Here is an 18308-nt window from a genome sequence, read left to right on the forward strand (position 1 = left end):
ATCTATGAAAAAGAAAAGAAGACAAGCAGAGATGGGTCTCATTACCAAAGCTGATATGTAAGTGACCATACTGAGAGCTACAGTATCTATTCTATTTTTAGGTGTAAATCAGCACTGAAGCTCTGAACAAGATCACTTAAACATTAAATTGGCTCATAAAGCATGCTATTTCAAATTAAGCAACCAAAAAATAAGATAATAAGAAATCAAAATGCAGAAGAGTGTGATAATTAAATCCAACAGACTGTTAATCATTTCAATAAGCTCTGCATCGATGGAAACCAAGATCTGAGAAAAGAAACAGTTCAGTGTGACAGAGAGAGATTGAGACAAAGATGAGGCAGACAGAAAGCGTGAGAAAGATACAGAAATAGAGAGATGGATAGATAGAGAAAGACAAGAACAGAGGTACAGAGACAAAGAGAAATAGACAGAGAGGCAGGGCTGTTTGTAGCTAAAAGTAGTATAGTTGTCATGTAGGGCCCCTGAGCCACCAGGGGGCCCTGTAACATTGCAGGATGTGGCTAAGGGCCCACAAAGGTTTAGAAACAGCCCTGTGGACATGGTCAAAAGAGAGACAGATCGATCTGGATAAAGACAGAGAGCCAGACACAGGGCCAGAGAGAGAGAGAGAGAGAGAGAGAGAGAGAGCTTTGAGTACTGCAGGTTTTCATTGCCAGTGGCTACAGGACACAAGACAGTCACTGCTGCATACCAGAGTTAGCACTAATATTCTCTACTGTGCTGTTAATTAACATAAATCATGACAGCATATTTATATGATTATTAGCTTACACTTGAATGTTCGTTGCTGATTACAACTATCTCAATATATGACTATCTCAAAAAAATAACTAACGTGCCTTTAACGCAAGAAATCTGCGGGAACATCTTACTTTAATTTTAATGTTTTTTTGTTAATACTTCAATGTTTAAACTAACAGATATCTGTGACTATTTTATTTATTTATTTGTTTGTTTGTTTATTTAATTTATTATTATTATTATTGTTGTTGTTGTTATTATTATTATTATTATTATTATTATTATTATTATTATGTGCATATTTATATCAGTGTGCACATGAAAGAAGCTCTGTGGGACCATTATCTTATATATTATTCATTTTTAAAGGATTTTTTAGCACACAAATCTAATGAAAATGTAGTCAAATATAAAACTTATTAATAACGGGGACATTTTGAAATACTCCTCATTCTGTGGACTGTGTTGTATGGTACTACTCGAGCTGATGCCACATAGGAAAAATATGATTTAATCCTGGCTTTTTAATAAAGTCCAAATAGTTTGAAGGTTTTGGGAAGTTTTTTTTTTTGGAGGCAAGAGTGGTGAGGTAGGGAAGTGGAGTTCAGACAATTCATACATATCTGAAATTCCCACTTGTAAGGAATATCTTGTAGTTATCAGGATATTTTGTCTCCTACAGATGTGAATACCACAAGATCGTAAACACTGTGAGTCGTTTTGAATGTAGCAATAGACCTAGTCTACTTGTTGTCATGGTTACAGTTAAACAAGGTTACACAGTATGAGAAGCTTTGATTTAGAACTGTGTGATTTTTTTAAAAATATATAAATAGTTGAATATGAATTGTTGAAAATAGTTGATGCAGTCAAAAGTTGATGTATTATGCTTAATTCATCTAGTGATGTACTGCATACAGCATTATACCCAGAATAAGCTATAGTTACCTTGCAAAAAAATAAAGAATAAAAAATCTATAACATTAAGAATGGCAACCAGAGCTAGAAACAAAGACATATAAAGGAAAAATAAAACTGGTTCATAAATCGTTTGTTTAATGAAGATAGCTAAAGCTAGCTAGTAGCTACACTACAACCTACATGGCAAAATAATCTTTAACACATTAAATATATAATTGGTGTCCCACTTCAGCTAATTACAAGTAATTAAAAGCTGCACAGCAAAGAGTTTGATCTTGCTATCAGTCAGTGCTGTCCTTAAATAAAATAATCCTTAATAAAACCTTTTTTTTTAACTAACAGTTGCTGTTATTAGAAATTAATCAACAGACCATACCACCCTGTCACTGATTATTTTATATAACACATCCTGTTAAATTAAATGAAATTTAAATATAAGTTAAATTACCTAGCTAATATGGTATCAACTTTGTGAATTGTCAACTTTTAGCATTTATAAAAGAAGTCAATCATGTGAAAACATCTCATCAACTTTTGACAGCATCAGCATCATTCTCTTTACAATGTCAGAGGTGTCCCTATATAATAAAACATCAAACCTGCCGCTTATCAGAAACGAGTCTCGGTAGTGGTCTCTTTTAGGCTGCACAGAGAATGTTGCAGAAAACAGATTACGCTCAGTGAAAGCTGTTATGGATCCTTGGTCACATTACTCTCTTTCTGTTGTGATATCCTGAGCCACCAGTTCATGACAATCTGCAGTAAACTCAAATCTGCTTTGTGTCACATTAACACCAGGTTTGTGTTCTTTAAGAAATTGTTCACAAGGATATGACATCATATTAATTCAAAGCATATAAAAGAAAACCCAAGTCCGTCTGACATTAACCGAAATCTAATACAGCAGTAAGAGCCACAGTTTTGATCCCACCATTGTGCTGAGAGTTTGTCCCCCTCAGTGAGAGAAAAACCAGCACGGAGTTCCAGTAGAGGTGTTGGTGTCTCTCTGAGCCCGGGCATTGAGGCTGGGTAGTCCTTGCCTGTGTGTGTGTGTGTGTGTGTGTGTGTGTGTGTGTCTGTGTGTGTGTGTGTGTGTGTGTGTGTGTGGATGTGTATGTGTGTGTGCGTGTGCGTATGATCACAAATCTCACAAGATGAGAGGTGAGGGATGTGATGACTGACAATGCAATGACACACATTATGGTTTCAGTTCATGAAAGTGGCTGATTGTTGATTTTGCATTTAAAGTCTAGAAATGAGCTTGAGTTTGCATCCTACATTTTTTTTTTAATGCTTCGCTGAGTGTTATCTCCAAAGCCACTCCTAAACACATGAGAATATAGTATCTAGGCTAGAACAACTGAATGATTAGTGCAAGATGGAGAACTCACAGGCAACATTTTTACTAAGGAGAAGAGGACTCCTTATCCTTATTAGCTGTTGGTGGGCCACATTTCAGCCGTTTACCTACTTTTCTCACCTGAGGAAGTAATTTATTATGGGTGCTGGAATGTGAGGAGAATATTACAAAAAAAGTGTTCTGACTTTAAAATCGGTGATCACATATTGGATATAGTGATATTGATTGAATACACAGGGTTTTCATTATTATTTTCTCATTTTTCCCTCCATATTTCCTTTTGTTTTTGTTATTCAGAATATTTGCATGCAAATATTTTCAACTATTGAGAGCAATCCAATGGTACAATTATTTTGGAATCAATTATTAATTATTTCTGTTTGTCTACTGTATTCAACTGTATCCGTTATGTATTTCTTAAATTAAGATATTTATATTTGCTCATTTGGAAGATACTGACAGGAAGCCACTGCAGGTCTCATTTCCATTTCCATTTATTCATTTGGCAGACACTTTTATCCAAGGGATGCAGAATTCAATCCGGGTTGTCAGCTCAAATCCTGGACTTGCTAGAGAGCCACAGTTGAGCCCTTGAGCAAGGCCTTTAACCCCCAACTGCTCAGCTCTATGCTTGGATTGGATTCTATCTCACTTTGGATAAAAGTGCCTGCCAAAAGAATACATGTAAATAAGCCCTACAGTGGCTCTCCACCAATATCAACAATTTACACTGACAACCATCCGGTTCCTCAACGATACCCTTAACCAAAAAATGTATGAAAAACGCATTGGGTAAAGAATATTTAATTTAAGGCAGCTTTCAGTAATCAGTGAAATTGCTTTAGGTCAGCTGCTAAAATAAGCAGAGGATTAAATGTCATTTTTGTGTGTTGATTTGAATTATTTTACCGCACTATTTTTACACATTGTGAAAACACTGGCACAATCTGTTTTGGAAAATTGATAATCTATGTTCTTTATATTCCTCTTTTTATAGCTGTAGACCAGTTTGAATATTTATTCAGTTTTTGGTTGTAGTTAGTGTTACTGGCTTAATGATGCCCCCTTAAAATCAGGTTATATAGATTAATCATGATATGAAAGGAACTTGAGCTGAATCTCTTTATCACATGGTGAGAGTGTGGAGATTAAATAAATCACCACCAAGAGGGGGGATGCGGTTTTACAGCACTGACAGGTTTCTATACTCAAGGATATTGAGAAGATTCCATGCCAGATAGAAAAGCAGTTGCACCGGGGGTTGATACTGCTTTTTTATTTGAAACATGAAGACAACATGCTACACCACATCAGGCTCTTACATGACTTGATCTCTTCAGCGAAAGACAATCAGTAAGTACTGCTTTTTAAAGAATTTAACTCTGACTTCGTATCAGAAGTTAATTCCCCATTGCGTTGCATTTCACTTTCATCAGCGTGTTGTAGTCAAGCCACACTGACATGCAATCACTGTCCAATCACAGCACTAAACCTTACTCAGGTATGTGATTGTAATTGAGAAAAAGCAAAAAAGGGCAGGAAATTGTAATTTTCCAGGAGACACTGCCATCCATGTAAAGGAACACCTTTTATGGGCTCATTGTTTCTTCAGTCCTACTGCACTGAAACCTTAATTAACAAGCTTTTCATAACGTGTGCGAGCCTTCCCTTCTTTGATTACAGTCACACCCCTGAGTAAAGCTTAGGGCTGTGATTGGACAATGAATGCATTTCATTGTGGCACAAGTGCAATGTACTGGTGAAAATGAAATGCAATGCAACAGGGAATTACATTCACTTCTGATGCTGAGTCAGCATTAATTTCTTTCAAAAGCAATTCCTTGTTGAAGAGCTCACACAACATGAGAGAGCTATGCACTGAAGGTTGTGACAGCTTTGAGACATAAATTGTGAATGATAAATTGCAATCTGAGATGTTGCAAATACAGTAGAATAAGTATGTTTATTGAGATTAAACAAATGTGGCTTAGTAAGTAGTGAATCAGACACCAATTCTCTTTTAAATTCAGCCAAAAATTGAATTTAGACAAATACCCTGTACCCCAAAATTTAGTCGATCAGCCAAGACAAGTTTGGTGCCTGAAGATGGTAAACTGGAAGATGTACTTCAATTACATCAATTACTTTTCAGCTACATTAGCTGAAGCTCAAGTGAAAAGCTAAGGAAGCAAACACCAAACACGTCTTGGCTAATTGACTACATAATGAGTAAGTGGGAAAATGTGCACATTTCATTTTTGGCTCATGTACTCGTTTAAATCTATAGCTTTATGTAACTAGCTAATAATGAATGTTATTCTTTCATTGAGAAAGATGTGTTATATTGAGGGAATATATATCTATATCTGTCTATCTATCTATCTATCTATATCTATATCTATCTATATATATATATATATATATATATATATATATATATATATATATAGATAGATAGATATAGATAGATAGATAGATAGATAGATAGATAGATATGTTAATAAGATAATCTGGTTAATGCTGGCTAATTCTAAAGTGCTAGCTAACATGTCTTTCCCTCTACAGACAGGTGGCTGATTTTTTTCTTTTGTCTGCTGTATTATACTGATTATATTCAAGTGGGATATTATGTCCTTTTACTTGTTAATGTGAAATGTGTCTATAATGATGCATCCATGTGTGGATATACTTATATTTATTATAATATTATCGTATAGCAAGTGTTAATGGTGCCATAATTGTGTCTCTCTCTATTTTTTTCTTTTTTTTTTAGTTCAATAGTCCTCTACTGTCTCTTTTTGTATTGTAAAAATATTAAAACACATATTTGGGATTTAATATTACAGTGATAACAGTTCATTATTACTGAAGCTGGATCAACATTTATAGTTATAATGAGTCTGTATTGTACATGATTAAGTTTCCTGTTGGACGCTCTTTTTTTTATTAAGATGTAATACAAGCTAACAGTTTTGGGGTTTTTTTCTCCATAGCAGGCTCTTTTGTTTTGCTGTACATGAACTTTAGGCTTTAGGCATTATCTTATTAACTGATAATTACGTAATTCCGTGTTTACAGTTTATAGATCCAAGTCTAAAGCTGTACTGGACCTTCACCTTCAAAAACACTAATTGAGCAAAGAATATGATCATTTTTAAATATTCATTGTTAGAATGCTATATGAGGAATGGTTCCAAAACACTGTTATGTATTCGTTCAGTTTGTTATGTTATGGATTATAAGGAGAACCTGGCACATATAAAATTTCAGCTGCAAAACCTTAGGTAATGTTGGTGAGGAAGAGATTAGTTTTGATTGTTATGATTTATTTTAACAGGTCTGTTAAGTATATAGCTGAGAATTTAACATACAATGTGGCTAGCCAGCAAGGTAACTTAGTTAAAGCTAGTGATGAATATAACTGCTAAGAACAAATCAGGAATGTAGGGACACTGATTACATACAATCTCTAGCTACATGTTACAGATAATGTAGCCAACGGTGCATTTCATTACATTATCATTTGAATGTTTTGTAAACCATAAACATTTGTAAACTAACTCACTTCTCAGCATTTCTATTTCTTTCTTCGCAGCTTTTTTATGATGTAAAAAATAAAAATTAAACCAAGATAAATTATGTCAGATCTTTTTCCACCTTTAACATGATACAGCAACCAAAACAAAAACAAATAGAAATATTTTAGAAAAAAAAAAGAAAAAACTTACAATAAGCTGGTTGCATAAGTGTGCACACCCCTTAACTAATACTTTGTTAAAGCATCTTTTGCTTGTAATACAGCACTCAGTCTTTTTGGGTATGAGTCTTCCAACTTAGCATATCTTGATTTGGCAATTTCATTCCACTTCTCCTTGTGAAAATGCTCCTGTGCACAGCCCTCTGCAAGACATTCCACAGGTTTTTGTTAGGATTTAGATCTTGGCTCTGATGGGGCCATTTTTAAAAAGATTGATCTTCTTTTGTATCCATTCCTTTGTTAACTTGGATTTGTACTTTGACTCATTATTGTGCTAGAAGGTGAAATTTTTCTTCATCTTCAGCTGTATAACACAGGCCTGCAGGCTATCCATGAGTCCCTCTGTTTTGGAAGGAGCCCAGTCTCAGCTGAAGAGATGCAGTCCCATAGCATGCTGCCACCACCATGCTTCACCATAGGTATGGTGTTCTTTGGGTGATAAGCTTGTTTTTGTGCCAAACAGATCTTTTCAAATTATGCCCAAAAGGTTCTACCTTGCTCTCAGACCATTTGCCACATGGTTTGGAGTGATTTAGGCAGGCTTGGATTCTTTTATTTTTTTATTTTTTTTTTTTTGTGAGGAAGGATTTCCATCTAGCCACCCTACCCCATACCCCAAGAATATGAGAGATTGTTGTCACATGCAGGGAGTGAGCAGTACTTGCCATATAGTCCTGAAGCTCCTGCAATTTTACTGTAGCCTCCCTTCTTATCCTTTTGTCTATTCTGGAGGGACATCCTGTTCTTGGTAATGTCACTGTGGTGCCCCATTTTCTTCACTGGATTATGGCATTCTCGATGTTCCATGGTACACCTAATGTTTTGGAAATTCTTTTGTACCCCTCTCCTGATTGGTACCTTTTGACAATGAGATCCCATACATGCTTTGTAAGTTCTTTATGGACCATGGCTTCAGCAGTTGGATTAAACCAAGACAATCCTACAGAAACAGCTGATCTTTATTTGGCGTTAATCAGAATCACTTTACTGATGATAGCTGCATGATAATTACTTTTGAATATGAGTTTGAATGTCATTGGTTAATTCATATAATAAATAAGGCTGTTGGCTGCTATATCACATTAAGGATACGACTTATCTTTATTTAAATTTTTTTTACATAAAAAAAAAACTTTTAATTTTAACAGGGATGTGTCGACATAACCAGTATTAATAAGTGTAGAATTTATGCATTCTGGCATTTAGGATGTTTCATAAAATGGGCTGATGTTTGAGATCATTTAAGATCAGTATAATGGCTAAACCAGCCTTCTTGAAATGGTTTGTTTTCTGTGCAAGGGATATTTTAAGGTCTGACTGTGTTCAGGAGTAAAGAACAGTTAGGTCATGTGATTACTGTAGCATAATATAAATATGTTGAAATATGTAATTATGTATATGTTGAGTGAATGGACATGAATACATAAATGAGCGGATTATGGTTATCCAGGAGGAAGGGTGCTAAAGTCTCACTAAAGTAAAGTCCAATTGAGCCCAATTTGGCTCAGATGGATTAAAATATTTTAGACATAAGTGATGATAGACATAGGTGTGTTTTGGACAACATACATATATACATACAGTGGTGATGCCCCCATGATTAGAGTGAATTCACTTTTCCTGGATGGAAAACAAACACTTCTGACAAGTCAGCATATAGATTACATCCCAGTGCATATAGATTTTTCTTTTAGGGATGTTTGGGTATTCATAGACACAAAGAAGAAATAAGACAACTTAATACATTTTACTGAATCCAACACAAAAGAAAGTTAAACAACACTTTAAATAACCGATAAAAGAAAAACCCTGAATAAATTTCCTGCCGCATAATGAAAAGAACTTTTGATAACTGAATGATTATCACACAATATATGATATCCCCTCCAAAACTGCATTACCTTATAACAGTGACAAATAGCATAAAAAAAATGTATTGGGCTGAGAAAGTATCTGTTTGGACATTACATTGTTGATTAAATTTTTTTCTAGGTTTTATATCAAAGTAATTAATTTTCTAACTTTCTAAAATTGTTGTATTCTTGTATTTGAAATAGCTGAACATTGAAATATAAATGTTATTATTCTGAATGTTGTGTAAAAATACAGCCTTTGGCTCTTATTAGGCTGTTAACCATAATTAAACAATTAAAATTGAACGAGAAGTCAAATGATAATGATGCTCTGAAAAATAAGGTAATGATGACCAATGGAGAGACTGAAAACAGTGTATTACAGACTGTTACAAAACTTGCACTATTGCATGCAACTACACATACAGAATCAGCATACCCTTTATAATTTGAATTTGACATGGTAACATTGATAATATGTGTGTGTGAAAGTTCAGGGAATATCATATTGTAGACACAGGCTTAGTGCAACCAGTGAAAATATGGACAAACCTTTTTCTATAATGAGCCAGATCTTATTTACAGATCTACAGCATTTTCTTTCATAAATGCTTTCATAAATACTTTCATAAATTCTTTCATAAATTTATTTTACATAAACTCTTTCATATATCTTATCTTAAAATGCAACTACATGCAAGTATGTTTATGTATCATCTCTCCAAAAATTCTGTTACTAGCACAGATCAAATTGACAATAAAAACTAGCTTTTTCTAACTAGTTAGCTAGTTCACAAGATTTAGAACTGTACTATTATAGTTTATATTCATATTCTATAACAAACCTGGATTTTCTAGATAAATCTGAAGAGTGATTTAAACTGGAATTAGCAAAATATATCTTACCAAAAATTTAACATTTAGTTTTAGAACTGTATAATACTAATTTAGTTTTTTAAATGTGAAAATTACCCTGCCTTTATAACATAATAATAATAATAATAATAATAATAATAATAATAATAAAGCCTTGTGCAGTCTGTAGCCCACAGCTAACCTACAGGTGACTGAAACAGGGGGGAAAAAATGGCGAATCAAATAAAAACATCAGAGTGAGAAATTAAGCTTGTCCTGGAAGCATGCACTGGGAAGGAAATGTGCCTTTCTGAATTTCATAAGCATAAAGACATAATCTCTACCCAAGAAATAAACTTACAATGTGACACAGAAAATCACATATTCATTCATACAGAATCTGTAACGTTCTTAAGGCATGCTGGGATTTGATTACAACAGTGTAGCTATGAACCCCACTGAAATGATAATATCAAATGACTTAAAAGACCTTTACAATAGAATGTGTTTCCACTTTAAACACACTTACATTCTGTTGCATTTTCTTTCAAAATAAAGCAGAGAAAATCACTAAATTAAAATGTCGTATTGACAAGAATATAAATACAGTATAAACGAACAAAAGGTCAAATTCATAAATAAATGAATAAATAAATAAATAAAACCTTAAACAAAAGATTCTTGTCACCCTTTAATTTAAGTAACATGATTTAATCAAAGAACACCTGAGTTCATTTTAAATGCCTTTATAAAAGGTGTCAAATTGAATAATAATGACCTGCAGATTGGTGACAAATTAAAGAAAATGATTAGTAAAGGAAGTTCTCATCCCAGATGACCCTGCCCACATCCATAGGGCACGAGGGCCCACTGAATCATTTGACAAGCATCAAAAGGATTTTGGATTGTCAGAGCTCTCCAACACCATCATCTAAACATCACTTAGGGGAATATCTTTTGTAAGAATGGTGTTCGTCCCTCTAGTACCTTTCACTATAGATTTGTAGAATAGCACATTGAAGCTGGCAGCTCATGGTGGCCCAACATCTAACTAACATAGTGTTGGTTTTTCCTTTAATTTGTCACCCAGCTTTATTTTATATTATATTATATTATATTATATTATATTATATTATATTATATTATATTATATTATATTATATTATATTATATCATATCTTGTTGTGTGATTTGGGGCAAACAATTTTGCTTTGGAGGCAAAAGGCGTTAGCCACTGATATGTTCATCTTAAAGACATAGTTTAGCATAACAGTTAACCATGACTAATAACTGTGAATATAATAGCAACAAAACTTAAACGCCACAGATAATTTCTAACCATAAAGTTGGAAAGGTAAATGAGATCATCATTGGGAAAAACAATATATAAAATGCATACAACAAACATATAGACATTCTGGCATTATGGTACTTCTCATGACCTGGCTACAGCACTTTTACACAAACAAGTTCATTTCCCAAATGTCTGGCAAAAAAAAAAGTACAATTATAGTATAAAAAAACATTGAAAATCTAGTAATTGAAGGGTTTCTTACAAAAAAAAAGTCAGTAACTTACTAGTTACTCTATTATTTATAATACTGTAGTATTTACTATAATGTATTAAATGCACAAGGTAGCAAAGAAAGGTGTGTGCAAGTATAACAAGTTCAGTTCCATATCTATTAGGGAAAAATTATTTTTATAAAATTCTATAAAACATGAAAGTGTCACTTCAAACTCAATTAAATACTGGTCCTTTATCATCAAGATTAATATGGCAATCGGTTTTTGATCATCTACAGAACTTAAATTATTAAGCAAGGTTCCTCTGATAGATTCAGTTTCATGTCACCAGAGAAACTTCGGAAATTTCTTCAGCCAATCATGTGGCAGCAGCACAATGCATACAATTATGCAGATACAAGTCAAGGGTTTCAGTTAATGTTCACACCAGAATCACATCAGAATGGGGAAAAATATGACTTTGACCATGGCTTGGTTGTTGGTGCCAGATTTGCATTTGAGTATTTCAGAAACTACTGATGTTCTGGGATTTTCACACACAAAATTCTCTAGAGTTTACACAGAATGGTTCTAGATAGATAGATAGATAGATAGATAGATAGACAGATAGATAGATAGACAGCATCCAGTGAGCAGCAGTTGTGTGGGTGGAAAAGCCCTGTTGATGAGAGAGGTCAGAGGAGAATGGCCAGGGTTTAACCTACAGTAACCACTCATTACAACCCTGGTGAACAGAAAAGCAACTCAGAACACACAACACGTCAAACCTTGAGGCAGATGGCTACAACAGCAGAAGACAGCGTCATGTTTCACTCCTGTCAACCAAGAACAAGGTATAGAATGTCTGAATAATCAGTATAAAAAAAAAATCAAATAAACAATATAAAAAAATAAATAAAACAACATAATAAAAGAAAAGTTACAGTTACATTTAATTACATAAATAAAAATTACAGTTACATTAAATAACAAAAATCAGAGTACTATGGGCCAGCATTTTCAAACAGCGAGTGAGGTTCACGACACATGGCACATCATTACAGCACATGCATTTACACTTTAATTTTACAATTTATATAATATATTGCTATGTCTATATTGCAACTGATGCTCAGCAATCAAAAGTGAAGGTCTGTTTAGACTGTGAAAAAAATTATTTTTTGAGATGTACATACTTTTTATGAGTACTTACATTTTCTTATTTATTACAAAGAAATACAAATCTTAATTATTTTGTGCTTCACAGAGCAAAGCGTTCTTACCCTAGAGACCAAAACACAAAGAGGTAAGAAGACTTATAGAAATCAATGAAATAAATTTTTTACAGCTTAAATAATGAATAGTGGAAATCCCAGTTATATTTTGTAGCTGTTACTGACACCACATTAAGATTTAAACTGCACTGTCGTCACTCATTTGGCCCATAAACAATGCAACTATTTACTCGACATTCAACAATTCTGTTTAAGCCTAACTGTCAACCTTTAGAGCTGGCAAGTTTGTAAAATCAGTCTGCGCAACAATACATATAATTATATTAGATTTAACTTCTGCTCCCTGGTTTAGCATTTCAGAGGTGCAGAACGAAGGCTATTGTTCCGTTTTTAGTTTCAGTTGTTCTAAATATACACATGGCAGTCTCTATTAGTTAAGTGCTTAATATTAATTCAGCATTAATGGTCTTCTACTACTGTGTCAAATTTCTTGGTGGTGCTGATTTTTTGCAGTGATTTACAGGCTGCATAGATTTCAGCAGTGTATATACTAAAAGAAAGAATTCAGATCACAAAAAAACAATGAGAAATGGAAAAACATATTCATGTATCATATGATCATATTATGTGTTTCTGTTACAGCCAGTTACCATTATTGTAGGTCTCTCTCCTACATGACAGTGTCAGCAATGTACACACCATTTTCAAACTCATACACATACAGCATCATATACATTATGTATATATGTATATACAAGCTGCCAGAGGTATGAAGAGTCATTGAATGATTTGATTACTATGAAACTGTAAGTCATACGCTTAGCCTTCACAGTCAACCCAGCATGTTTGAAAGATTCCTGAGTGGCATGTTAGACAGTGCATCAAAACACCAGTTGAGGGAATATTGTAAAAAATCATCACTCCAGTACAGTTTCAGAGACTTTTAGATTCTGGAGAACCACTGAAACACCTTACTAAGACATTTTCCAATTTTCAAGCCTATCTCTCTTTCTCTCTCTCATATTAACCATTTTTCAATTTTATAAGCCCCAGTACACTATTAGAAATATTTATGTGCAAAAAAAAAACAAAAAACAAACATTAGCCAAATATAATCTCAATTTTATGAATGAAAATGCAAAAACCCTTACACACATTCAGTTGTTTCTATTATAGCTAATTATGCTTTTCTTCCATAGAAAAAGAATTCCACAACGGCAGCTCAAAGTTCCAAAGTTATGATTAATTTATTTCATGATTTCCAAAAAAATATTAGGTGCTCAAGTGGTGCAAACTGAATCAATAATGGCAGTTAGCTAAAAACAGCATGAACAACCACAAGGACAAATAACGTCTACAGAAATAAATCATGTTTCAATCAAGTGTTTGTATGCATCATATTTTTAGCCTGAATTGCAAGTATGGTCTTGTGTTATCATGACAATGATTTCTGTTGTTGTTATTGTTGCATATATGTATGGAGTGTGTGTCCACATCGCTTCTGTACTTTATAATAGTTTTAATGTATGTGTCTGAGGAAGCTAGTGTTGTGTTTATGTAAAAAAAAAAGGTTTCTGAATTTAGATTTAATATCATGCTGTGTATTGGTTAATGCATCTTCTCTGACTGCAGGGGCACAAATTAATGTACAAATTATATTCAGAGGCAAACCTTGTGCTGCAGCCTCTCAACAGCACTGAACAGTTTTGCCTTCAGGTGTTATTAAATTATTAATGCTTTTTAATAAACACCATGGGAAATATGGATTATACTATATTGATAGGTTATATAACAGCAATAGCAAGGCTTATAATCTGCTTCAGCAGAGCATTTTAAGTGAGCTAATTACTCACAAAAGCAAATATATTTGGGCTTTTTGGTATAGAATGCTTCCAGTTGGTTTGTTTAAAACATATATGCTTTAAAAGTGATGGGCCTTAATTACATTGCTTTGCTACATCCCAAGTCCATAGACTTAAGCCAGGTGCACACTACACAACTTTCCAAATCTGTGAATTGCTGTCCTGTTCACAGTACATGACTTTAATCACTTGCGATCAGTTGTTTTGTGGATGTTTGCTGCATTTGCTGTGTTTGACTAAAACTCATACCTCAGAATTTCTGACCGCTGACTAGAAAAAAACAATTCTGACTAGAAAAAAAACAATTCCCTTAACGCGGAATTCCTACTCGGAAGTTCTGGACAGTCTCTTCAACAGTTCCCGAGTTGAGCACATGACAACAAATCAATATGTCTGCTCACAGCATCAAGAGAAAACAAGGTAGCACTTCTTTACTTTTAAATGAGTATCCTTATGTACTAGTATTTGCTTTAGATCAATCAATATACAGACATTCACTTGTTAAATCTATAACATTGACTATACAGAACACTGTTTAGTCACTGAACTCTACATCCCTCATCACAGCTAGCTTGATAGATTTTTGCTAACAATGATGAACATGGTGATGTCCATGTTTTTCTCACATTGTAGCTCGAGGTCAAAAATTGCATACTTCTTAATTCCTACCTCCCACTTCTGAGTTAAGTTGAAAGCAGCATTTGTGACTTTGGCTGTGGTGTTGTTTCTGCAATATTTTGTATGGAAACCAGGAAAAGAAGAATAAGGGAAAAAGTTGAGGAGGGATTGGCTGGGGAGACGCTGACAGCCAGGACTATTTATTCAGCAAATAGAACCAAAAGGGAACCTTTTCACACTGGGCACCAACAGGAATCATGTCATGTTTGTTTTTAGTTTTGCTGTTCCTAACAATCTTTTGGGTATGACATGCCAAATAATTTCTAATAGAATAAATATTGTGCTTGCACTTTGCCCTCATTCTCACACACAAATATATGGATGATAAACTGGATTCAGGGATCTGCTGCACATGTCTACAGATGACTTTGATTTCCTCTGGGACTCATATTGGCTTTTTCTCAACAGTGTTCACGCTACATGATTCATCACCAAGAACGTCAAAGATGCTTGAAAATATCATTTAAAACTGCGTCACTGAACTGCTCAGTTCTGAATACACAAGCGGTTGCAGTGGTAGTGTGCAGTAAGATGTCACTGAGACAGGGAACTCGGGGCTAAATTTGTGTAGTGTGCACTCTGCTTAACTCAAATGCCTAAATGTTGTTGCATGTAACAGTAAGAAGGGAAAAAAACAACAGACAATAAAAAGCATTGAATGTTGGACTGTAAAACATGCATGTGTGTAAGACAGACACTTTACTGTACCCCAAGAGATCATGTGCTAGCAAACCAAGCGTCCGTAGTCAACAAAGCCGTTTTTGGTGAAGCACAGCTTGAAAACCTTCTTCTCCACAACTACTTTGGCATGACTATGATTTTCCCTTTGCAAAATAATATACCTTTTAATGTCTTTACTTTAGACACACTACATAAAACAGAACAGCCAAAAAAATATAGAAATATATTTTATATTAAGGAATGTTTCTCATAGTTTTTCTCATTATATATTTAAGTTTACTGTTTATTTTATTCTATAAATAGGTTTCTCTTTTTGAATGAAATTATATAAATATTACGTAGAGGATTCACAGTATAACTCCAGTAGATGTATATGGGGTTGTGCACATAAGCCTTGTATGCACAACATAAGGTATATCTATGCATTTTATACCCAATGACGTAAATGTCTTGGGAAGTTCAAAATGACTTTCATAGGCATCTCTACATTTCATTTTGAATAAATCATACTCTTTTATAAAGTACAAAATATAATCTGACATCTGTAATAATTTCTATTCTTAGTTCCAATTATATATAAGTTTGAACTATGTTGTATAGTCTGGCAAAAGAAAAAAAAAAATTGGTCCCACTTAATTTGGATTAACCCACACATGAGTGGCGGATGCTCAGATTGTAAACTGAACTAACCAGGTTAGAATTTAGGATATGGGCAGTAAATGTGCAACCATCAATAAAACCCTATCCATTATATTAACATACTTTAATCCCAACACTAATTCTAATCTTTCATATTTTTCTTATCTTCATTTCTTATCTTCTTATCTTTTTCTCATCTTCATTTATCTTCATCTTCAGGATTACAGCAAAAGGCTTAGTGTGAGGGAAGCATTTCTGTTGATCTTTAAAATCTCATGTGCTAAGTAACTCCCAACCATACATCATTTATGATTTATGACCTAAGATCATCCACAGTAACTTCATCGCCACAGTGGCAAAGTGCTGTAGTGTACGAGAAATCCTGATGGCACTCTGACGGACATCATTTAGGATGTTTAACTTGACCAAACAATATTAATTAAAACAAAACCTTTCCAATTCAATGCATTTGAGAGTAGTTAAAATGTGTTATCTTGATTAAACATTCACACGCTAAATGAGCTATTTTTAGTAAACTCATTGATTAGATCACATCATCAGGATGTCATTGTAGAAGGGCAGCATGTGTATACTTTAGTCAATTGAGAAGCTTAGTGGTTAATGACGGAGCATTACGAAGACAGTTGGATGAAGATGACATTCCTTGCATTGCTTGCCACATTCTTGGGTCAAATCTGTGGAGACATATACATGTATGAAGAAAAAACACAGCAAAATGGATTACTCTGTGATGGCTTAGCTAACCTAACATACACCAGTGTGGCATCTTCTCCTGATCTCAGTGTAAAAAAATGCCTAGCTAGCAATCATCTCTGCATAGAGCAAAGGGACAAGGACTGCACCCTGGCTCTTAATGTGTGCAGACTTAAACAGTGCCTTGCCCCTGTTTGCAGGGTTGGTTAAGAGGGGAATTAATTCCCGAGTTTCATAGGCCTGCATGATTAGCATGATCAGAATGATAGTGACAGGTATGACATTGGCCCACTAGTGTACTTCCTGCACCAGAGTTCCAGACTGGAGCTTCTCTGTCCTTCTGGTCGACTACGACTTTTCTTCTTCCTGCTGGTGTCCATCTTGGTCTCCCCTAGTGGTCTTTGACCTGACAGATCGGTGGGACTTACCGGGCTTGCAGGGCTTGTTGGGCTGTTAGAGGTCGTTGGGCCCTCAGGTGTTCCCTCAGTGATCTCAATCCTTGGAGGGTTCATCACCTCAAAAATGTTAAACGGTGCCGGTTCTGGTTGGCACATGACTGAGACATCCACAGTGTTTTGTCGGACTGGACCATTATTGCCAGTCTGGATCCCAACTGACACTCGCTCACTTGATTGGGTAGAGCTTCCGGTCGCTGCCTCCCTGCACAAGGTCCACATGTTATAGCACTGCGTGAAGTTAAAAAAGTTGCTATTAAAGGTCTTGAGCTCATTGCACACATCCCGGCGTAGTTCGGCCAGCTCAAACCGCATGGCCGCAATCTCTTCCTTCCATTGCATGTTGAAGGCTGCCACCATGTTGGCCGATTCTTTAAAAGCCTGAATGGCCTGAGGAACATGCGGTTCAGGGATGGAGGGTGTTGGAGCAGGTACACGGTAAATGGGTGGAGAAGAAGTGGGTGCCACAGAGATAGCTGTTACAGTAGAACTTGTGCTGTGATGGCTCCGAGCAGCATTCTCTCTCTCAAAACGCTCAAGCTCCTGGTAAGCTGAGGAGCTAGCACCGTCATCATCTTCTATCATGTCCTCATTTAACAAAGAAGTGCCTTCCATCGCATCATAGCCCTCTGGAAGACAAATTTGAATATGGAGATAGAAGAACATTCAGAGGATTCTACAGCTATGGAGTTGGGCAAAAAAGTGCTAAAATCAGAATACTCCTGAACATTATGAGTAATCCCTATTTTTAAATATACAGTCCCTTCTGAAAGTATTGGAACGGCAAGGACAATACAATACCTTTGCTTTTGGTATACATTGAAGACATTGGGTTTGTGATCAAAGATGGATATGAAACGATAGATCAGAATTTCAGCTTTCATCTCCTGGTATTTACAGCTAAATGTGTTAAACAACTTACAACATGGCACCTTTGGTGGTAGAACACGCAATTTTTAGGTGAGCAAAATTATAGGAACAGATAGTCTTAAAGTAAATTAAAATACATAACACTTAATATTTAGTT

The 18308-nt window shown here is 34.8% G+C and overlaps 1 protein-coding gene across 4 annotated transcripts in view; it reads right to left on the bottom strand.

The window, feature by feature from the left end:
• Positions 1-18308, bottom strand: part of LOC113532050 (disks large-associated protein 2) — a 133995-nt gene that overhangs the window by 21153 nt on the left and 94534 nt on the right. The window contains exon 6 of one of the 4 annotated variants that reach the window (XM_026923151.3): positions 10702-17910. The exons of the other annotated variants lie outside the window; for them this stretch is intronic. Coding sequence (XP_026778952.1) covers positions 17084-17910 — 827 coding nt within the window. The 3' untranslated portion in view covers positions 10702-17083. Of the gene's footprint in view, positions 1-10701; positions 17911-18308 lie in introns of those variants that run through there. 4 annotated transcript variants of the gene reach the window in all.

This window comes from Pangasianodon hypophthalmus, chromosome 19 (genome assembly GCF_027358585.1).
Source record: "Pangasianodon hypophthalmus isolate fPanHyp1 chromosome 19, fPanHyp1.pri, whole genome shotgun sequence".
Lineage (NCBI taxonomy): Eukaryota > Metazoa > Chordata > Actinopteri > Siluriformes > Pangasiidae > Pangasianodon > Pangasianodon hypophthalmus.